This window comes from Microtus oregoni, unplaced genomic scaffold (assembly GCF_018167655.1).
Source record: "Microtus oregoni isolate MIOR12 unplaced genomic scaffold, Mior012 000012F_ref0000307, whole genome shotgun sequence".
Taxonomy (NCBI): Eukaryota; Metazoa; Chordata; class Mammalia; order Rodentia; family Cricetidae; genus Microtus; species Microtus oregoni.
In genome coordinates this window covers 13015324-13038377 of record NW_024543071.1, presented here as the reverse complement: position 1 = coordinate 13038377, position 23054 = coordinate 13015324, and the positions used below count along the sequence as shown (strand labels likewise).

At 43.8% G+C, this 23054-nt stretch overlaps 1 protein-coding gene across 1 annotated transcript in view; it reads left to right on the top strand.

Moving 5' to 3' along the window:
* The first annotated feature begins 4176 nt into the window (after nt 1–4176).
* Nucleotides 4177–23054, top strand: part of Cfap58 (cilia and flagella associated protein 58) — a 114706-nt gene continuing 95828 nt past the window's right edge. Inside the window, exons 1-8 of the mRNA XM_041661291.1 lie at nt 4177–4282; nt 5079–5360; nt 7817–7965; nt 13539–13695; nt 14396–14590; nt 17268–17405; nt 20009–20168; nt 22553–22635. Coding sequence (XP_041517225.1) covers nt 4253–4282; nt 5079–5360; nt 7817–7965; nt 13539–13695; nt 14396–14590; nt 17268–17405; nt 20009–20168; nt 22553–22635 — 1194 coding nt within the window. The 5' untranslated portion in view covers nt 4177–4252. The remainder of the gene's footprint in view (nt 4283–5078; nt 5361–7816; nt 7966–13538; nt 13696–14395; nt 14591–17267; nt 17406–20008; nt 20169–22552; nt 22636–23054) is intronic.

The window sequence follows — 23054 nt, the reverse complement described above, 5'->3', positions numbered from 1 at the left end:
GGCTGCCTGTGGGTTATGCGGGAGGTGGAGGCAGGAACTTACCGTAGGAACGTGTGAAGGGAAAGCAGAGACTCTGTTTTGGTCTTAGTGATCCCTTCACTGCATCTCTTTGTGCAGGACACACAAACATGCTCTAATGTGATGTTCCCTGGACTCCCCAGTGCACAATCTTGTGCTCATCAGTATCTTTTTAGGAGAATTTACATATAGGTCTATAAAATGAACATCAGACAATAATGGTCAGGGCTATATTACTGGTGGTATTGGTTATCTGGAGGCAGCCTTTTTTAAAAAATATTTATTTATTTATTATGTATACAATATTCTGTCTGTGTGTATGTCTGCAGTCCAGAAGAGGGCACCAGACCTCATTCCAGATGGTTGTGAGCCACCATGTGGTTGCCGGGAATTGAACTCAGGACCTTTGGAAGAGCAGGCAATGCTCTTAACCACTGAGCCATCCCTCCAGCCCCTGGAGGCAGCCTTTTTATGCAATGTTTGAGAAAGGAAATAATGCGTGTTATTTGAAATGACCTCCAATTTGAATTTCCAAGCAGTCAGCCATCAGAAGCAAAGGGCACAAGCATGATGAAGATAGATCCTAAAAGCCAGGCGGTGGTGGCTCACACCTTTAATCCCAGCACCCAGGAGGCAGAGGTAAGCTCAACTCTGTGAGTTCGAAGCCAATCTGTTCTACAGAGTTTCAGGACAGCCAGGGCTACATGGAGAAATCGTGTCTCGAAACACAACAAAACAAAAACAACCAACAAACAAAAAAAGATAGTCCCTAGAAAAGAACGCTGAGTGAAAAAAAAAGAATATAAGACGATTTATAACGTTCAAGAACATATTAAGTTAAAAAACACACTGAAAATGTTATTGATTAAAACATACATAGCTGCTTACAAGGGCCCTTATTCATCAACCTTTGGGGGACTGAGTTTGAGGGTTAGGAATAGGGCTAGCGATAAACAAGAAATAAAGAAAACCACAGTTCCCTAACAAGACTGATTATCCCAGCTCTTCGTATTCTCAGTGCACGCAGGTCTCCTTTCTCCTGGGTCTATGGACTCCACCTAGCCTCTTAGAGATTTCCTTGGCTCCACCCCATTCAGAATAAATTTGCAAATTTCTCTGCAGATCACTGCCCACGAACCGACCTACGGGGCTCCGCCCCCTTCGAACGTCTGCCTTGCTTCAGCGGCCGGGGGCGTGGCGGTTGCCTGGCGACCGAAGACGCGCCGAGCGCCGGCTTTCGGCGCCCGGCTGGCGATCAAAAAAAAAAAAAAAGCGTGTCGCCCTTTTAGACACTGGGGGCAGTGCACAGCCCCTTTTCTCCAGACTCCAGCCCAGTTTTCTGATCTCCACGGCAGCCTTTGCGGCCGCCTTCAAAGAGCGTCAGGATGACGGAGGTCAGGAGTCAGCCCCCCTCTGCTGCTTCTTCGCTTCGACCTCTGTCATCTCTCTCTTACTGGAACTCATCCTTTGTTACATTCACTAATTCTGGCCCCCCTCACCAGCACCCTCGCTGTCTGCACCCTCGCGCTTCTCTCATTTGGCTCTGTCCCACTCCTCGCTCCTTCATAAATTCCCAGACCGCAACTCGCACCCTACAGTCTGAACTGCAGGTGTTAGCATAGAGAGGCTATCGAAAATGTCTCATCCACATCAGTATTGTCACCCTGCTCACTAACGCGTCCACCTGTCACACACTGATTCCCCCAGCTGTTATACACTTCCATCAAGGTCCTTGAGTCCATCACCACTGCCCTGTGTTCTCATTGACCGTGTGTTAACGTCTCGCAGCCTCCGTCTCTCACCTACATTATAGGACACTTCATCTCCAGCCTCACTGATGAGGGTTCATTTCTGCACCCTTCAGTAACCTGTCTGTCCATTACTCCTCTCATTTATAACCTCAATGGCCCTACATCCTTGCCATCACTCGACATTCAGAGTCCTCATCTTTCCTGATCTTAAATTCCCCTTCGATCTATCAGGACCCACCTCCACCTTACCTATTACACAATTTCCCAGCCAGAATCAGCTGCTTAATTTGTGAGACCCAGAGTAAAGTGAAAAGCTTTCTGTTAAGATTATTAAGAATTTTAAGACATGACAGCAGAGAATTTAGCCAAAGTAGGAGTCTTCTGGATCCCGTGTGACTGGATGGGCCTCCATCTGTGAAGCCGGCCCTGGTCCCAGAATCTCCTAGCCGCTTCCGTGCCTTGCCCTATTTCTTCTGTGTTCTCTGTGCCTCTGCACCCACTCTCCCTCCATCTCCTCCATGCCTGGTCTTCCTTTGTAACCTTCTCATGGTTAACGGCTCTTTATGACTCCTGGTCCCCCACAGTGGTCCCACTCCCAGGTGTCATTACTGTCCTCTCATGACACCCATGAGCCTGTGGCTACATCACTGCTCCCCACCACCTAGTCTCTTTCCTCTCTCCTTGCTTCCCATCCTTTCCTCTTGCTCCTGCCAGCTCCCATTGCTACCCTCCGTTGTTTGCTTTGAGGGTTTCCTCCTCCACTCATTGTCTCTGTTGTATTTCATTGCTCTTTATTCTTCACAAATGCTAAATGCTCTCTCCTCCTTACAAGGACTGTGCCTCAGACCCCAGGGCACTGCCTGACACACGGCAGACCCTCTGTAGGCGAATGATGGAATGTCACAGTTCCTCCGATCTGGTCTCTTCATGTTGGTATCCTTCAGAAGTATGCTCCATCACGCTTGGCCACAATGTAGAAGATACCAACTGCCCATAGGTCAGAGCTAAGAGACTATTTTTCTTTTGCCTTGAATAGAATACTTTTTGAAATGGCAACATGAAAATACATCTCTTTTGTTTATAAAAAGTCTCTTTAGAATGTTTCTTTGATATTTCTCCATTCCTATACTAACTGCAGGCATACAGGGGAGAACCTGGGTGCAAAAGAATCAGCATTAGGGCCGCTGGTCAAATGCTGACATTCACACTACTCTCAAGGTTAGAGCACAGACACTGTTGTGATGAACTGGTGTTGATGACTCGGGTCTTGCGTCAGTGAGATGGAGCCACGATAGCACCACATTTGCTAAATACGGCTTTTCCTCCTTCAAGCATTTGCTGAGTTGTGTTCCATGCAATAATCTGCTTTTAGTAAGGAAACCTCTGTTGGGTTTAAAGCAGTACTAAAGCTGTTAAGCCAAGTGTTGCAGGCTCCACGTTTAAATCTCTAAACATAGTGTTTGTCTTGAGCGTTACGTTTAGGGATTTAATTAACTGTACACATTTTTCCTTTCTTTTTTAAACTATGACTATATATAAATCTTCCTCATACTGCGCAAACTATGCCCATTGAGAGAAGAGGCAAACAAGGCTACTTAGGATCTTCAGGGTGGATTAGAATTTTATTATTATTGAGATGAAAGATTACCCCATTTGGTTTCTTTGATGAGCAGTGGGCAGTGGACGTTACGCCCTTTTTGTGTCGACTATCTGAGCATAGTGTGAAAAGCTAAATAAAGCTTGCAAGCTGCATCTACCCTTAGAAGTTTGGGGTGTGTGGTAAAATGTTATTTTAAGGTGTGTTACATTTGTTTATGCTCTGGAATATTTGTTTAACGGTGCAAAGATGTGTTTTATTAAATAAAATTCACCTGCGGTCAGGAGGCTGTGTCAAAAATCTAGCTGTCAGGAAGTTGTAGGGAGGAGCCAGGTGGAGAAGGGTTTTTAAGGAGGGGCAATGAGAACTTCTTGGGAGTCTCAGGAGGTGAGCTAGGTGAGCTAGGTGAGCTGCTTGCTATTCAGTCTCTCTGGGGAGCAGAATTCTACCTTAACCTTTGAATCTTGAGTTCTTTAGAGGGACAGAGGTTTAGATAAGTTCTCTTAATAACTTGGAAAGAGTTGGTACCTGAGGGAACAAAATTCCCCCAGGCTACGACTGTTGCAGCTGAACCACCTCTGGTAGGAGAGGAGCTGTGGTTGCTGACTAGGATAGTCATAGCTTAAAAGGAAGCAACAACTAAACAAGAGGACAACAGGGTGGGTCTTTGCAGCTGCCAGAACACGAATCCATATGCCTTAGCGCGTCATTCCACCTCCCAGCCTGTCTCTTCTCCTTGCCATCCTTCTTATATGTGGGCATGTCGGGCACTTGTGTGGCTGTGAGCTCCGCCTCAGGCATTGCCATCTGCTGGGACTGATCTTTTCCCTAGAGCCACCGTGAGAAGGCTTTTCTTCCTTCAAGAGGCTCGAGTACCACTTCTTTCATGAAATGTGCTTTATTCTCACTGCTGGGAGTAAGTCTTGTTATGTGTTCTTGAAGAACATAGAATGCATTTGATGGCAGGGATTGAATATTTCTGTTACTACAGGGCAGACTCTACCAGTTACAGTGAAACAGAAATACCCTGCGGGTGGACCATTTGTGCCTTACCTCGGTTGCCTTTATAGGCTTCACCCCACAACTGTCTTATCGAGGGTGCTGAATAAACATTCGTTGAATGAATGAATGAATGCATTAACCATACCTTTATCATTATTAGTGCTGCTATGCTGTACTTAATAAGTAGTTGTTCATTTGAGAGAGCAGCCATAACAAAGTGCCCCAAACTGGGTGACTTCAAACAGTAGAAATCTTTTGTCTCCCAGATCTCAGTGCTGGAAGTCTAAAGTCAAGATGTTGGCAAGTCATGCTCCCTTTGAGACCCTGAGTGAAATCTTCCCCTGTCTCTTCCTAGTCTCTGGAAGTAGCTGACAATGTTTAGCCTTCCTTGGATTGTAACCAAGTCAGTGCAAGCTGTCTTTACACTCTCTCTGTCTTTGCTCAAATCTGCTAAGGATGCTTATCTTATTGAAGTTAAGGCTTATCTTTCTTGGGCATGACCTCATATCAACTAATTATAATGCCATATATGTATGCATATGTACTATATAATTACATCAGAGGAGGAGGATGAAAACTTCTCAACATATAGTCTCAATGTTTCTGCTGGCTGGTGGCTTTGGTTTTGTGTGTGTGAGGGGTTATCACTCTGGGGTACCAGCAGCCATTTCATGACAGTAATAGGGTAACACCCTTGCTCTTGTTCTCAGGAAAAGGATGAAAAACTCGTGCTGGAGGAAACTGTGTTTGAAGAAATTGAAAGAGACTTTCAGGAGGTTCTCAATGAGCTTTCAGGAGACAAAAGTCTGGAAAAATTCAGGGTTGAATATGAGAAACTTCACAGTATCATGAGAAAGTCTTACCACAATGAGAAGCGTCTCATGGCCAAATGCAGAGAGCTGAATGCAGAGATTGTGGTGAACTCCGCCAAGGTGGCCACCGCCCTGAAGCTTTCTCAGGATGACCAGACCACCATCGCGTCTCTCAAGAAGGTCAGTGATCTAGGAGCAGATGAGCTTGACTTTCAAATGCCACCTGTCCATTACATTGACAGCTCTCTGACTGGTAAGACATGAGTTATTAGGTCAAAATTTACATAATGTAGATATTCATTAAGCCTAGGGAAGAGTATTCACTTAGAGAGAAAGTCATTGTCCCTGGTGAGGCTTACCATGCTGAAAACGAATGGAGAACTTCATTTTACTGATGAGTTTCTGGAAAATAAAGGGTTAGCCGAAAGACTTAGATATAAAATGCAGTATTGGGGCTCTCGGAATGTTCTGTTGATGAGGATACATCTGACTGTGTGTGTGTGTGTGTGTGTGTGTGTGTGTGTGTGTGCTCATGTGGAGGCCAGAGACTTACAGTTGTTTCTCAGATGTTGCCCACCTTGTTTAGAATGGCAGGGCTTCTCACCAGCCTGGTGCTTCCAGATTAGACTAGACTGACTGCTTGGGTTGGCCCCATGGCTTCCATCACCTCTGCCTTCCTCACACTGGGATCGAAGTTTGTGCCGCCAGTAGGATGAGACCACAATTTAGGTCATTGTGTTTTCGTGGCAAGCTATCACCCTAGCCCTGCTCTGGTTAAAAGAATATTTTTACATTTCTCCTCTTTCTTCTGCTCCAGGAGCGATTGTTTTGTGAGTTCTCAGGGAGTGATTTTCATGTTCATGCTCATTCTTCCCAGTGTCCTTTTCCTTGTTTATTTATTTATTTACTTCTCTCCAAACGTTCTTTTAGGAGAACCAGAGATTTGGTCTGTGAAATCTGGAGGAAGTTTGTTTTGTTTCCACACTGTGTTTTTCATCCTTAAGTATATTGCATTATCTTGAAGATAAAACATTAATGTTCCCTGTTGATCTCAAAGACATAAGAGGTTGAGATATATTAATTCACAATTAAATCTCTAGCTCTGGGAAATAATTCATGAATGTTTTAGGTAATTCCCTTGATAGCACGCAATCAGATGTCATCCGATTCAAATTAACTTCCAAGACCAGTACAAGACATGACTGACCCATTTTCTTAGAAATTGCTCTCCGCTAGCATGGTTCTTTCCGCTACTGCCATTTTCTTCTTGATGGAAAAGTAATATAAGAAAACTCTAATTCATTTTATAATTGGAAAAACACTCCTTATTATAAACTTTAGCGCTGGAGATAAAAGTTACAAATGGATGAAAATCTAATTGGCAAAATTGGTTTGGCTAAAACCGTAATCATATTCTCATTTAGATAGCCTTCACTTGTGTTGCCCAGGTGTGCATGTGGCTGCTCCGTCAGGACAGAGCCCACAAGTTGACATTTTCCACTGAGTCACGAAGGGATGTGCTGTGGTTACACGAGAGAACTCTCTGTGTGCTATCAGAGCAAGCTTAGATTTATTCCCTTACAACCACTTTATCCCTTGTCAACATAAAAGCTAAGTATTTTCACCGAAACTTTATAGGCTTTTATTTATATAAAGGGCCCAAATTTTACTTGACTAAAATGTTTCAAGACAGGTCAGTGGCAGGACAAACTCAAAGTTATTGCAGACAAATGCTTATGGTGTTCCTTTATTCTCACAATGCTAATTCACCTTTGAGTGTGTGTGTAAATATTCCACACTGCGTTTCACATCAGTAATGAAGTCACAGTTCCGTTCCCTGCTACGGGTTTTATTTTCCCCCATGAGCATGAGCATTCGTTAATAAGAAAACAGGCCAGCCTGAGGCACACAGTGAGATTTCTTCTCTTAGAAACAGCCAAGGGCTGAGGTAGAGTGCTTGTTTAATGTGCACTGGATGAGGATCTGGGCTTGGGAATTGCTAAGATTGCTGTGCACATTATAGTGTCAGCAAAGAAAAGTGACCTTGTGGGATGGGCACTCACCTGAGAGATGAGGACAACACACACACAGTGTGGTTGTGTGTATGTTTGTTATATAAGTGTGCGTACATATTTGTATGTGTGTATGTATATAAATATTTTCAGGCTGGTCTTGAACTTGCTATGTAGCCCGGATCTTCCTCAAACTCCGATTCCTCTGCTTGCCTAAAATATATTTGTTTTATTTGCAAAACTATCAAGAGTTACTTTCAATCTATTAATTTAAGGATTGCATCTATGATCATCTCTTATGGAAGAGAACTATTTTAAGAATCTGTTAAGCATATAAGCTTTCATTTAAAAATTTTAAAATTTGTCAATTTTTCAGAAGTATTTCTGCCTCAGTAAAACTTTGCAGCCACACTCAGGAAAAACACTCCTTGGACTAGTGTCCTCTTCCTGACCACTCACAGCGAACAGTTTAGTTAGTCCAAATTCCCATGTACCATACAATGCACACTCTTCTTTCCCCATAGTGACGGTCACACCGTAGTCATAGTGCCGTTCTTGGTGCTGGTTTAGCTCGTATCTAGAATCCCATTTGTTATTTCTCACTGAAACTCTCTGGCCCATCAGGAAATTGAAAAGGCCTGGAAGATGGTGGACTCGGCATACGATAAGGAGCAGAAGGCCAAGGAGACGATTCTTGCCCTGAAAGAGGAGATAGTGAACCTGACCAAACTAGTTGAGCAGGGGTCTGGACTGTCCATGGACCAGGATAGCAAGTAGGTCAAAGCCTTGCTGAGAGTGTGTGACCTTGCCTCTGCAGGGCCCTTTCAGAGTGCAGCGGCCTGGTGCAGGCTGGCCCCGTAAGCCTGTGGTTGGACTGCACCTCTTTAAAAGGTTCTCTGTTTTGCAAAATTTCCCTTTTCGGGGTTCCTAAAAACTGTTTTCTGTCTAGCCCTGTTTTTAGTTTTTAAAGATTTATTTGTTTTAAAAATTTTATTTGTAAAGTCGAGAGATGGCTCAATAGTTAAGCACGCGCTGTTCTTCCAGAGGACCTGGGTTCAATTCCCAGGACCAACAAAGTAGCTCACAACTGTCTGTAACGCCATTTCCCTGGGACCTGACAGCTTCATACCAATAAACATAAAATTAAAGTAAATTATTAAAAAATTTATATGTATAGCTTCTTTGTCTCCACGGATGTCTGTTCACCACTTGCATGCCTGGTACCCATGGAATCCAGAGCGTGACATTGGATCCCCTGGGAATGGAGTTACATTGTGGTGGTTGTGGGTCACCATGTGGGTGCTGGGACTCAGACCTGGGTCTTCTAGTAGATCAGCCAGCTCTCATATCCCCTAATCTATATCTCCAGCCCCTACCTCTTCTTTTAAAGACTCTCTTTGTCTTACCTGAAGATTACATTACATCTTTCTCTAGAAGAAACCCTACTACAGTTTCTGAGTGAGTAGGAGTTTTAGGTTTACCTTTCTGTTATTTTGACTTTTTAGTCTTTAATTATTGATGTTACACATACACACATGCGTGCACACAGGCACACAATTTATAAATGCAACCTGCTGAGTTCATTTAGTGTTGCTCATAGGTAGATGTGTTTAGCGCTGACCATTTGGCCTTGGATAACCTATCAAGGGGTTTGTTCTTGGGGAGAAGACGATTTTCCCTGTCTCAGCATCCCCCGACCCCCTGTAGCTCTTCATCTAGGGCTGGGGCCTTGTGAGATTTTCCCCATCCATGTTGGCACGCCTACTGGTGCTGCCATTTTTTTCAGATCTTGTTTAGGCAAACATACTGTTGATAATTCCTGGGTGTGACCCTACCTTAAACAGAAGACACTGTCTTGAAGCAGATATCCTCATCCTTTGGCTCTTCTGCAAGTTTCCTTGGGCTTTCAGTCTAGAGTTGCATTGTAGATGTGTCAGTTGGGGTTGGACATCCCACGGCCAGTTGCTGTCTGCATTTTGACCACTTGTGTCTTTCTGTACTGGTCTCTGTCTGCTACAAAAAAAAGTATCTTTGGTGAGGGGTGCGAGCTACACTTATCTGCGGTGTAAGGATGCGTGTTTAGAATGCAGTGGTCTCTCTTAAGCTGGTGTTGAATGGAACTTTGGCCTCTCTGCCCCATCCCAGCAGCTCTTACCTACCCTCCACAACTAATCCCATCATCGTCTTTCCTACCTGCTCAGGTTCCAGGCAGGATTGACTTGCTCTTCACCCTGCCACTCCTTCATCCCTCAATCTTTGTCTTCTTGGTTTGACTTCCTGTGGCTGGTGCTGCTGCCTGGCCTGCACCCCTGTTCTCTGCTTTCTAATTGGCCTCCCTGTATACAGCAAGATACCTCCCTCTATATCCACCATTGCAACCTGAGGTATGTTTCTGAAGCACACATCACCTGTCCCTGTCCCTGCTGGGTTATCCATACTCAAAGGATAAAGCACCGATTCCTGAACATCTCGTGCAGAGCCTTTCAAATATCTGGGGTAGTTTGCCTGTCTAGCCTCATGCCTAGCCATCCCCCAGTCATGGCTTATAACTCCCACCTTTGCACAAGCATTGCCCCCCCCCCCCATGCCCACAATGCCTTTTCTCCATTCTTCCCCTGGCAAAGTCCTTTCAACCTTAAACCCACGGGGAACACACTTTGTTACAATCAGAATTTCTGTTCCATCTCCTCTCCAACTCCAGATGCCAGTGACCAGGTAGGCAGAATTGCTGTATTTTCTGTTTCTTCAGAATCAACATGTACTTCCAGTATGGCCGTGGTTACATCATACTAAAAGGTCTAACAGGCTTCTGTGCTAATGAGTTTGTTTCTCCCCCACCCCCACACAAACTAAGTCATCTGGGAACTTCAGCTGAGAAAATGTTTCCTTCCAATTTCCAGTAGGCAAGTCTCTGGGGCATTTTCTTGATGAATGGTTGATGTGGGAGGGCCCAGGCCACTGTGGGTGGTGCCGCCCATGGGCTGGTGGTCCTGGGTTGTATAAGAAGGCAGCCTGAGCAAGCCATGCTGAACAAGCTAGTAAGCAGCACCCCTCTGCGGTCTCTGCTGCAGTTTCTGTGTCCAGTGTCCTGCCTTGAGATCTTGCCCTGACTTCCCTTCATGATGGGCCTAAGAGGTTTCCGTCCCCAAGTTGCCTTTGGTCATGGTCTTAGCAACAGAAAAGCAAGTTCTGACAAGCTCACCCACTCGAGCTGAAAGCTCCTGAAGGAACAGAACTTTCTAAGCCTTGCCAGAGTCTAGCTAGAACAGTGCAGGGCACACAGTGCCCCACACCAGGGGCAGGTGTGCACCTCCTTGGGCATTCTTGTTTTTTAAATTGTTTTTATTGAGCTACACATTTTCTCCCCTCCCTTCCTCCTCTCTCCCATTTCCCCTTTCTCCCCTCTCCAATGACCCCTATGCTCCCAGTTTACTCAGGAGATCCTGTCTTTTCCTCCTTCCTATGTAGATCCATGTATGTCTCTCTTAGGGTTCTCTTTGTTGTCTAGGTTCTCTGGGGTTGTGGACTGTAGGTTGGTTTTTCTTTGCTTTATGTTTAGAAGCCACTTATGAGTGAGTACATATTATATTTGTCATTCTGGATCTGGGTTAATTTTCTCAATATGGCTTTTTCTAGATCCAATCATTTTCCCGCAAATTTCAAGCTGTCATTATTTTTTTTTCTCTGCTGTGCAGTACTCCATTGTGTAAATGCACCACATCTCCTTTATCTACTCTTTGGTTGAGAGACATTTAGGTTGTTTCTAGGTTCTGGCCATTGCAAATAATGCTGCTATGAACATAGTTGAGCGCACGTCCTTGTGGTATGATTGAGTGTCCTTTGGGTATATACCCAACAGTGAAATTGCTGGGTCTTGGGGTAGATTGTTTCCTAATTTTATGAGAAATTGCCATACTGATTTCTAAAGCAGCTGTACAAGTTCGCACTCCCACCATCAATGGAGGAGCATTCCCCTTTACCCTACATCCTTGCCAGCCTAAGCTGTCATCAGTGTATATGTTTGGTCATTCTGATAGCTGTAAAATGGAATCTCAGAGTTGTTTTGATTTGCATTTCCCTGATGACTAAGGAGGTTGACCATTTCCTTAAGTGTCTTTTAGCCACTTAAGATTCGACTATTGAGAGTTCTCTGTTTAGGTCTGTATTCTATTTTTTTTTTATTGGATTGTTTGTTCTTTTGGTGTGAGGTTTCTTAAGTTCCTTGCATATTTTGGAAATCAGTCCTCTGTCCAATGTGGAGTTGGTGAAGATCTTTTCCCAATCTGTAGGCTACCATTTTGTCTTGTCAATTGTGTCCTTTTGTTTACAGAAGCTTCAGTTTCAGGAGGTCCCATTTATTAGTTGTTGCTTTCAGTGTCTGTGCTACTGGGGTTATGTTTAGAAAGTGGTTTCCTGTACTAATGCCTTCAAGTGTACTTCCCACTTTCTCTTCTATGAGGTTCTGTGTGGTTGGATTTATGTTGAGGTCTTTGATCCATTTGGACTTGAGTTTTGTGCATGGAGATAGATATGGATCTATTTGCATTCTGCTACATGTTAATATTCAGTTATGCCAGCACCATTTGTCAAATATGCTTTATTTCCATCTTATATTTTTAGCTTCTTTGTCAAAGATCAGGTGTGTGGATTGATATCCAGGTCTTCGATTCAATTCCATTGGTCCTCCTGTCTGTTTTTTATGTCAATACCAGTTGTTTTCATTACTGTAAATCTATAGTAGAGTTAGAAGTCAGAGATTGTGATGCCTCTAAAATTTCCTTTGTTGTACAGAATTTTTTTTTTTTTTTTTTTGCTATTTTGGGTTTTTTGTTTTTCCATATGAAGTTGAGTACCGTTCTTTCGAGGTCTGTAAAGAATTTTGCTGGGATTTTAATGGGCATTGCAATGAATCTGTAGATTGCTTTTGGGAAAATTGCCATATTTACTATGTTAATTCTACCTACCCAAGGAGCATCGGAGAGCTTTCCATTTTCTGGTGTCTTCTTCAATTCCTTGGGCATTCTTAGCCAAACCTAATGTTGCTCTTTCAGTTTCTTGTATTTTCTTGCTCTATTGATCCAACTTTGAAGGATGTTGTATTTAGAGGCATCGAGAGAGGAAATCAGAAAACCAAACACGGTCTCTGTAATGTTGAACTCCTGGTAGGAGAACTAATCATGAGCCACGTGAGAGAGCTGATCCAGACAGGAATCACGTTAACAAGGGGAAGAGGGTGGGCGAAGAGGAGAATGGGCGGAGCAGGGCAAGATGGGCGGAGCAGGGCGAGGAGGAGAATGGGCGGAGCAGGGCGAGGAGCAGAATGGGCGGAGCAGGTGCAGTTTGTAGTTGAGCCTCAACAGTGTGCTCAGTTGTGGGTCTCTCTTCAAATCAACCCTCGAGTTGAGGTTTCATTTCAGCAGATGCAGTTGGGCAGGGACTGGAATGTTCCTTATTAAACATTTATGTTCCATCAAGGGTGCCGGCAAGTGAGCACTGTCAAATGCTTGATGACTGTCAGCTCCAGGACTCCACGGGGTGTTTTCTTAGCGTCTGCGGTCTCCCTCTGAGTTTCCTGTGCCACAAAAGTCCCACCGGACACGGGGCTTCACAGCCGGCAAGCACCAGTTCTGCAGAAAGTCATGGCGAGTCAGATGGAATGGATTTTGTAATGTGAAGCTATTTAGTTTACAATTCAAATCGATGAATATTATCACATCTCTCCAGAATCCAGCAGCATGCCTCATTTTAAAGTTTGTTTTGGGGAACATTTTCTGTGGGCTGCCCCTTGGGAGAAGCTGATTTTTTTGGGTGAATAGAAAGAAAATTGGCGATGCGTATTATTTGGTTATATTTATGCTTTATTTTAGACATTTAGTTGTCATCCTAGCCCCCCAGTGGATATGTTAGATAAATAATTTCCTAAATTGACATCTCCTCAGCGCTTATTATAGGAGCTGACAATAACAATATGGTCTTATTGTAACAGATCCTAGTAACACAGCTACTGAAGAACCCATCCCTCCGATTTTTTTCACCCTAAATCATGATTCACAGAGATAATTGGTAACATGATTAGTATCTGTCTTTCTAGAAGTGTCTGTAGAACACGAACACACGCACACACCAGACACAGCGGAATAGACGCTATATTTTACTAAAACATAAAAGAATCTTACTGTACTTTTTTTTTTTTTGTCACTTCCTTTCAGCAAACACCCACAATCAGCCCCCACTCGTATCACTTATCACCCAAACAGTGTGCCACATTGACCTCCTAGGAAGACCGGGCTTGGGGACCCCTGAACAACTGGCCACTTAGCCAGATCCCTGTGTTTTTCCTTTTCAGCATCCGAGATTTACTGAAGTTCAAGGAAGAGGTGACAAAGGAGCGTGACCAGCTCCTGTCAGAAGTGGTGAAGCTGCGTGAGAACCTAGCTCAGACCACTGAACAGCAGCAGGAAACCGAGCGCGCCAAGGAAGAAGCAGAACAGACTATCAACCAGGTCTGCTCACTGCGTGCGCCTTCTGGAGGGCGGTCTGTCCTTCCTGCCTGGCTTCCCAGCTAGATCCTCTCTCACGTGACCCTTCGCGTCCTCTGTTCTGCCTCTTTTCCCTGGCCCCGTTTCTTGAGCCCGTTTTTGCCTGAGAAGTCCCTGAGGCTCTGTTAAGGTTTAGGCTCAAACAGGTGTCCTTGCCCCAGACAAGTAACAAGGAATCCGTCTACCTTCTCTGTAATTCCCAAGATAAATCACAAGAGTAGACTCTTGTAAGAAAATGACATTTTTGAGCATGAGATAAGGAAAGGACTTTTCACAGACTTTGAACATCAAGTTGTAACCAGCATGCTTAGCAATGCCCAGGATCAAGTAACACAGTTTCGTATTTCCGGTAGCAGGCCCCTCCTAACGCATATATTTAGCATCTTTAGGGCTCCGCGCTGCTACATTTGGTTGATTTTTATATTACCATCTGCGAATTTGCTGTGTACAGCCAGGGTGTACCTTTTGGTGTCAAGGTCCTGAAAATCAACACAGAACAGTCCCTAACTTCCGAACCTCCGAACCCCGGGGCCCAGCATGGCTGCTCCACAGAGGCCTGTGCAGAAGAAGCACGCTACAGCCAGATCCTGCTAGGGCAGCCCGTGGCTGATGGAGATCCACCACTGCAAGCGCTCACCTCTTATTTCCCTACCCTTCCCCACAGTTCCAACAAGAAATTCAGCACCGTCAGAATGAAGCGTCCAGGGAGTCTCGGAAGAAGGAAAAGCTGGAGAAAGAGCTCAAGCAGATCCAGACGGACATGGACAGCAGGCAGACAGAGATCAAGGCCTTGCAGCAGTACCTGCAGAAGAGCAAGGAGGAACTCCAGCGCCTGGAACAGCAGCTCAAGGAGCAGAAGGTCAGTGGCTGCCTCTCCTCTTCTCTTCCTCCGTGCTTCCCCCCCCCCCCTTATCTCCCCCTTCCTCTCTTTCTGGTGGTTTCAGCCCAGGCTGACCTCAAATTCAGTGTGAAGCTAAGAATGACCTTGAACCTCTGATCCTCCTGATGCTCAGCTAGGATTACTGGCAGGCACAACCACGTGTGGTTTGTTTGATGCTGGGGAGAGAGTTCAGGCTTTCCTGTATGTCAGGCAAATCTCTGGCATCTGAACTACAGCCCACGCCCACACTTTTGTGATTTCCCTGCCAAGTAGGTGCAATTCAGTAGCTACGACAGAAACATGCTGCTTATTGCTCTAACCGGGCTTTGAACGTTTTTTGTTTTGTTTTTTTTTTTAAATTAAATCTTTCTATGTGCATGTGTTTACTTGCATGTATGTCTGTATACCTACCACATGTATGCAGTTACCGACAGCTGTGGGCTGCCGTGTGGGTGCTGGGAATCCAGCTTGAGTCCTTGAAAGAACAGCCAGGAAGAACAGTCCTGAGTCATGGCCTCGCCAGTCCCAATGAGTCTTACGGAATATTTATTAACTATTTTCTTGCTCCCAACCCTCAATGGTATTCAAAGATAGTCTTTCTCTCCCTTCCTTTTCTTTTTTGAGTTCTGGGGGTCAAATATAGGATTTTACAGGTGCCAGCAAGCTCTCCACCCCTGAACTATATCCTACCCTTCAAACTCTTTTCATTTGAGTCAGGGTCTCCCCAAGTTGCCCATTCTGATCTTGAGCTAGCCATCCTCCTCCCCTTGTTTCCTGAGTAGTGGAGATGAGAGGTTTTAATCATCATGCCTGCCTTTACATTAGTTTCTTTTAAACCTTTCATGGATGAATAATGTATACATAGACAAGCATATATGTCACAAGTATGCAGATTCATGTATTTCCAACATGTGATCAAACCTTGTTCACATGCAGTCTGCTTAGAAGACAGAGTGTTACTGATACCCCAAAGCCCTCGGGCCTCTTCTCAGCTGTTTCTCCGTCTCTTAAATTCTAAGCAAGTAATACTTTCGTCTGAGAAAGAAGCCACAGAGTGGGTACTTTCTTCTATCTCACTTTGCCATATTCTGTTGGTTATGAAGTCACCCTGTAGTTATGGTTCTGTGGTGTCCATAAACCATTAAACACATTAGAGTTTACATCTATTAATAATGTAAAATTCAACTTCTGTTTGTGCTAGTGCCATTTCAGGGGCTCAGCGTGGCCAGTAGGGACTGTACTGGCACAGCCAGACACCTCTGGCATCACAGCTCTCACAGTGGCCCACGGACCATTCATTCTCAATGCCATAGAGTGACTGACAGGTTTCATTTTCAGTTGAGAAAGCCGTTCTTTGTCTTTATACATTTTAAATATAGTCATTTTTCTAATGCTTCCCTTCTTGTGGCCATTTAAGATAATACAGACATTAATGGTTCTAATCTGTCTTTTCTCACCCCGCCCCTCCCAACTTAGGCCTGGCTGGCTTCAAACTTACAACCTTTTTGACCCAATCTTCCAAGTACCGAGATTACAGATGCGAACCACCCTCTTTTCTCGTTCACTAGAGAAACAATACATTTCGTTGAAGGCTCATTTCCTAAAATTATTTTTCTTTTTGTGAAGGTTGTTTCTAAAGGCTTGCCAAGAACATGCACTTTCTACTTAAAAAGTGGATATTAGAATATATTTCTTTGTCATTTGTGCCTTATTAATTTTACATAAAGCCAGAATTCAAATGGATAATGCACAATGTGCAGTCTCCAGGAGGGGGAAAAAATCCACGAGGCTTCTTTGAACACGAATTTGAAAAAATTAAAAAGGCTTTGAAACCGTGGTAAAACAAGGGTTTTTGTATAATGGGGTAGGATCCATATAAGACAAAATGTCATCTTTAGCATAGCTGGTTCCATTCTGTTTAGTCCCCATTGATAGAGAATTGGATGCCTCTTTCTAGCTTTTGTGTTACATACAGGGAAGCTTTACTTGAAGAAGGAGCCTCGTTGACCCTTTCTTCCTTTAGCTCATTTATTATCCTTCGCCTTCAGTGTCTCCCCAGAAGAAACAGCTTCTTCAGATAGAGTCCTTTGTTGTTCTAAAACCACACCTGCACAGAACAGCCCATAGCCACTCTACTGCTGGGCCCCCAGGCTCGACTTAAGTTGGATTAGAGGGGAATTGTCTCTGAGTATGTGTGGGAAGTGGGTCTGCTCAGGGAAAATGTTGGAGGCATGTTAATGCAGGATTTGCTTCTGAAGATGCAGCTTCAGAGCTCCAGAGCTGACACAACCCATTTGAATCTCTAGCTCATTTGCAATGATTATAGACATTGTTGCCTATGCAAAGCCTGCCAAACGGCAAACAGGTATTAAAATATTTATTCACCACCTGTGAACAAGACTTTCCAAAAGCTCCCAGGGGGAAAAAAACATGCTCACTGTGTTATTCATTAGAAGGCATCGTTTCCTTGGCCATTTAACATTCGTTACATTTAAGTGCGTTAGAGCTTTCACCGGGACTAAAGACAATTTTCTGCAAGACGGAAAGGACCGTGGTAGGTACAGTCCAGGAGGTTGTGGGGCCTCCCGTGTGCATGCTCGGACACAGTCATCAGATTAAAAGGCGCTAACCAGACCCTGCACTCCCCACCTTTCAGATACTGAACGAGAGAGCTGCGAAGGAGTTGGAGCAGTTTCAGATACGGAATTCGAAACTCCAGCAGGAGAACGAACAGCACACTTTGACTTGCGAGCAGCTGTCCCAGGAAAACCAGCAGAAGGCCCTGGAGCTCAAAGTAAATACCGTGTGCCACGTCTGGTCCTTAGCACTTCCGTCCTCAGTACCTGTGAATGCGGGTCTGCCTTTGCTAATGGAGCCCTGTAGTAGCTCTGCTAGCTAACCTTGACACAGAGAGGCAGGTGCAAGCCCGCAGTGATCGCTTCAGGCCCAGAAGCGGGGACTTCCTCTCTCACTTGTAAAAACTGCTTAGAAGCTTATGTAAATGCTTCCTCCAGCAAGCTCAGATGTTTCTCTCTAATTAGCCCTGCGAGTAACCGGTTGCCCAGAGCTAGGATCCTTCCCTACCTGCACAATAGAGACCTCACATTAGATTTCACTGCTTGTGTGGAGAAGGTAGAGGGAGAGCTGGGGCGTAGACCGGCTCTGTTGGGCATTCCAAAACTGCGGTGGAATCACGGTTTTTTAGTTCTATGCAATGCATATTTCAAGTGGTTTTTCCTGTTCTCCCTTCCCTCGTGAAAGAGCGCTTGCAAATGAACTTTGGATCCTCTTTTGACACTAAGGTCTGTATCATATGCGGTTATGATTGACAGAGAGCTTTATATTTTTTCATTTCAGTTCTGAAAAGAAAACCCATCGTCCATATTTTATTATATTTGGATACTGGCCATAAAATAGATGGTTTACAAAGAATAATGTGGATAGAGAGCCAGAATATTTTTTGTCTTAGAGTTTCTTTTGAGAATCTGAAGAGGACACACACACACACACACACACACACACACACCTCACTCCCTCATACCCCCCTCTCACTCCCTATACTCCCTACAACTCCCCTCCACCATGGATTTTGTTTTGAATGCATATGGCGAAGAGGAGACTTTTCCAGGATTTTTCTGAGATTTAACCATGGAATCTGGATTAATGGCTGTATCGTTAGGACACCGCACAACTGCTCAGTTGGCCTGAACTTTCTAGAACACTTAGAAGAGTCTGTAGTGAGTTGACTTGAAGCTTGTTCTTTATGGCCATGTAGCAAGTTGGCACAGACGTGGGATGACCATTTAAGTCAGAGTGATGTATTAGCCCCTGAGGTGAAATTATGATAAAATATGATTACACTAATTCTGTCCTTTGGTAACATGAATGAGACATCAGTGAATATGGATGAATTGTACTAGATCCCTAAATTAATGGGATTGTGTTTCTAGCAATAACCCAGAGATAACACTTTGGTAATTTTCTCTCTCCCTTCTCGAGTTAAGATGGTTACAGAAGAACCGTGAATTGTCTTTCTAGCTATTTTTCTAATTATTTAAAATGGCAAATTAAAAAAAATTAAACTTAAAATGGTTATATTTTGCCTGCCTGCATACATGTCTGTATACCACATGCACGCCTGGTTCCCACAGGGACTAGAAGAGGACGTTAGATTCCCTGGGACTGGAGTTATCATTCAGGTGCTAGGAATCAAACTTGTGTCCTTTGGATGAACACCAAATGCTTTTAACCACAGAGCCATCTCTCCAGCTCTTGATGATAGCATTGCTTAAAAAGCAAATTAATTTTAAATAAAAATGTTCAGAATTCTGGAGACTTCCTTAGCTACAATTATTTTCTGATACCTCTTGTCACTGTGGAGATTTTCTTACTCATGCTACCCTGAACACCTGTCTGCACATCTGTCTGAACAGCTTTCTACACACCTGTCTGTGTACCTGTCTATACGTCTATCTGCATAGCTGCCTGTGCACCTGTCTGCACATCTATCTGCATAACTGCCTGTGCACCTGTCTGCACATCTGTCTCCACAGCTGTCTATGCACCTGTCTGCACACCTATCTGCACAGCTGTCTGTGCACCTGTCTGCACACCTGTCTGTCTAACTGTCTGCACAGCTTTCTGCACACCTGTCTGTGCACTTGTCTACACATCTATCTGCACAGCTGCCTGTGCATCTGCCTGCACATCTATCTATACAGCTGCCTGTGCACCTGTCTGCACATCTATCTGCACAGCTGTCTGTGCACCTGTCTGCACATCTATCTGCACAGCTGCCTGTGCACCTGTCTACACAGCTTTCTGCACATCTGTCTGTACAGCTTTCTGCACAGCTGTCTGTGCACCTGTCTTCACATCTATCTGCACAGCTGTCTTTGCACCTGTCTGCACACCTCGAGACTAACACACTTTTAGGAAGGGCAATGCTTTCCCTAGCACATGTAGCTGGGCTACTATGACCCTGTGGGTCCAAAATAATGTTTAAATATTTTATAGTGATAATAGCCTTCTCAGAGAGATCACTTTGTAAATGAAAACTGCCAATCAAACCCAGCATTTGTATGCAGAGCTCACATATTTGTATGCATATTACTCAGTGTTCTTGCTTGAGCTTATAATTAGATGGCAATTTAAAGCATCAGATTTTTATCAACCTTTTCATTATTTTTAGTTTATGCACCACATATTTTATTCATAGAACAGAGGCCTTCAGTTTCTTTCAAAACTGCACAATGTGTGTATTTTGATTCCGTTCTGTGGACCGACTCTACACTGACATAAAAAGATCCTCTCCTTATAGGCTCCAAGTTCACCATCGTCTCGTCACTTGCTCTTTATTCGCTCAGCATCCTGGCTAACTCTCTCTCACTAATACAGGCCAAAGAGGAGGAAGTCCATCAGATGCGCCTTGACATCGGGAAGCTTAACAAAATCAGAGAACAGATCCATAAGAAACTGCACCTGATCGAAGACCAAAAGGCAGAAGTCGAACAGCACAAGGAAACCCTGAAGAATCAGATCATGGGGCTAGAGAGAGGTAAGCATCCGGGTCTCACTTGTAAGCATTTCACTAGTGACTAATGCCAACGCACGAGCCAGGACTCTGTGCCATCAGACTAAACCGTGCAAGGGACATCAGTGACCTTTAGACTGTACCAGCCAACTGGAGGCGCTACCGTTTTGAATACTTTCAACTCCCTTTATTTAGTGAATTCTCCCATAGGTTCTGTTGGCACCATGTGAATCTAACCTAAAATACTGTTCAATACTTGCCATAGAAATAAACAACATCTAAACTCTTCTTCTGTCCACAGACAATGAGGTATGTGTTGACTAAGAAGATTTCGGGTTGTTTTTCGGAAGTACTTAGCACAGAGTAAGAGCTTACTAAATGTCACGTGTTATTTTCTGAACAACAATATAATTAAAAATATGGGATACTGGTATGGTATGGCAGAAATAGCTCTGGACCTAGAGAAAGAGACTCCGGCATAAATTCTGACTGTGTGGCACAGGGACATGTGTGTCTTCTTGATTTCTTTTCAGGATGCTGTGTGACATAAATTGCTGAAAGATAGGCATAAAAGCACACATTCCCTCTCTGCACGTTAGGCAAAATCTAGATCTCTAGATAATGCTGTTAGGCATACTTGTCAAGTAGACCTTTAGGAAGTCCAACTTTTTCCTTCTAAGACGGTGGGAAGGGATTTCTCACTGAGGCGTGGTTGCAGATTGGTGTGGCAACTTTTCCATGCATGTAGTCTGTCAACTGGTATAGACCACGTGCAAACACTGGGTATGTGGAGGGCCTATGCCTTCAGGATGCTCACTGGAAGTTTATAGCCTCAAGTCTTCCATGGCCCAGGTGAAGAATAATGGGATTTGTAGAGCATGTGACTGGCCAGATGAGACCGAAATAGTCCCATGTTTTAATTACAATAATTTTGCTTGCCATAATTGTAAACTTTGAGATAATTCTCTCTCTGACTATACTACATACATACATACACACACATATATTTATATATGTATATGTATTCAGTTGTTAATTATTGCTTATAGGTGTTTTACTTGAATGTCTGTGTGCCATGCGGGTGCCTGGTACCCTCAAAGGTCAGAAGAGAATATTGGATCCCCTGGACTGGAGTTAGAGATATCTGGTTGTGAGCTTCCATGTGGGTACTAGAAATTGAAACCTAGATCCTTTGGGAGAGCAGCAAGTACTCTTAGCCACCAAGCTGTCTCTCTAATCCTTGACAAATATTATTAATCCACTGAACATTGAATCAAATTCTTCCCCTGTTAAGTCACATTTATGAAAGCCAACACGTTCTTTTCTTTGGTTATTCCTTCTCTTTATTTATTTATTTTTATTTTATCTTTATTATTATGTATCCAGTATTCTATCTGCATGTATACCTGCACACCAGAAGAGGGCACCAGATCTCATTTTAGATGGTTGTGAACTGCCAGGTGGTTGTTGGGAATTGAACTCAGGACCTCTGGAAGAGCAGACAATGCTCTTAACCTCTAGCTTCTCTTTGGTTGTTTCGTATTTACTTTTGATAAAATCTTTTCTTAGAGACTTGTTGTTGTTTGTTATAACATCTTGTCATATTGCCCAGGCTAGTCTTGAACTTCTGGGCTGAAGCAGCTCTCCAACTCTCAGCCTCCCAAACAGTTAGAGGTGTGGACCAGCGGGACCAGTTTCTTTTGATGTACCTAATCAAAGAGCAGTGTTAGCCATAATGGTTAGGAGCATGGGTCCTCTCTAGGTTAGGATTTCCTACAGTAATATCCAAGAAGTGATTTGAAAATCTGCCAGAATTAATATGAGATTTCAATAAGGTGGCACACTATAAAATATATGTAGCTACCAATAGCATTTTGTACAGAGTTCTAGCTAATTTGCTAGAATTCTCTGCCCCAGTAGTAGCGGAAGTAATAAAACAGCTATGAACGAAGTTACCACCATGTCTATAAGACCTATATATAAAAAGCTACAGAATTCCACTGTGGGACATAAAGGGAGACTTGAAAAATGGAGGGATGTAACAAGTTCTAGGAAGTTAGATTTCATATTTCTACCTACAGATGTAACGAAAAAGATCTAAAAAGCACAAAGACCTTTGGCAGCCAGCAGGTCCAGGCTTTTAATCTCACCCTTACTGACCCTAGTCCCGTGGCTAAGAGTTTAATCTCTTTCAGCTCCCTTTCCATCTCTTTCGTGGGACCGGAAGATCCACATCCTTGAACTAGAATGAAGGTCACCTATCACTCAACTCAGAGCTACAGCTCAGCTACTCAATTCCGCTACAGCTGAACAAATAAAACCGTGTTGTTTGTTAAATCACTTTGGCTTTTCATGTCCTCCCTTGATGGACTCTGCATTCATTACTATTTTCCTACCTGACATTTTAGAGGTGGAGTCTTCAAAGAAGCAGGCAGAACTGGATAAGAAGGCAATGGATGAGCTTCTGAGAGAGAGGGACATACTAAATAAGGTGAGTTAGCTCAGCGGGTGAACAAATGCCTTTCTCCTACCCTGTAGTATCTGCCCACAACAAGCTGTGTGGGGCAAGGAAGCTCCGGAGCAAACAAGAACGGATTAGGATGAATAACACTGCCTAATTTCCCTCCGAACAGCTGCTTACATTCTACCATTGTCTGGCCTGGAATTGAAGCTACATTATCACCGCTGAGCACAAAAGGACTCCGGAGAATTAGCATACAAGCCAGCAGGAATTTCAGGGTGTTTTGTGAATTCTGTTCTTGTCCTCTGGTGTGTTACTTGGCATCTTAAGTAGTTGATCAAATTTCCCTCATTTAATATCTATAATCTGCAATCCGGCTAATCCCTAAATTACAGGTGTGAGTGCGAATTAAGCTCTGCCTTTGAGGTGTTAGGCAAGGAAATGACTTC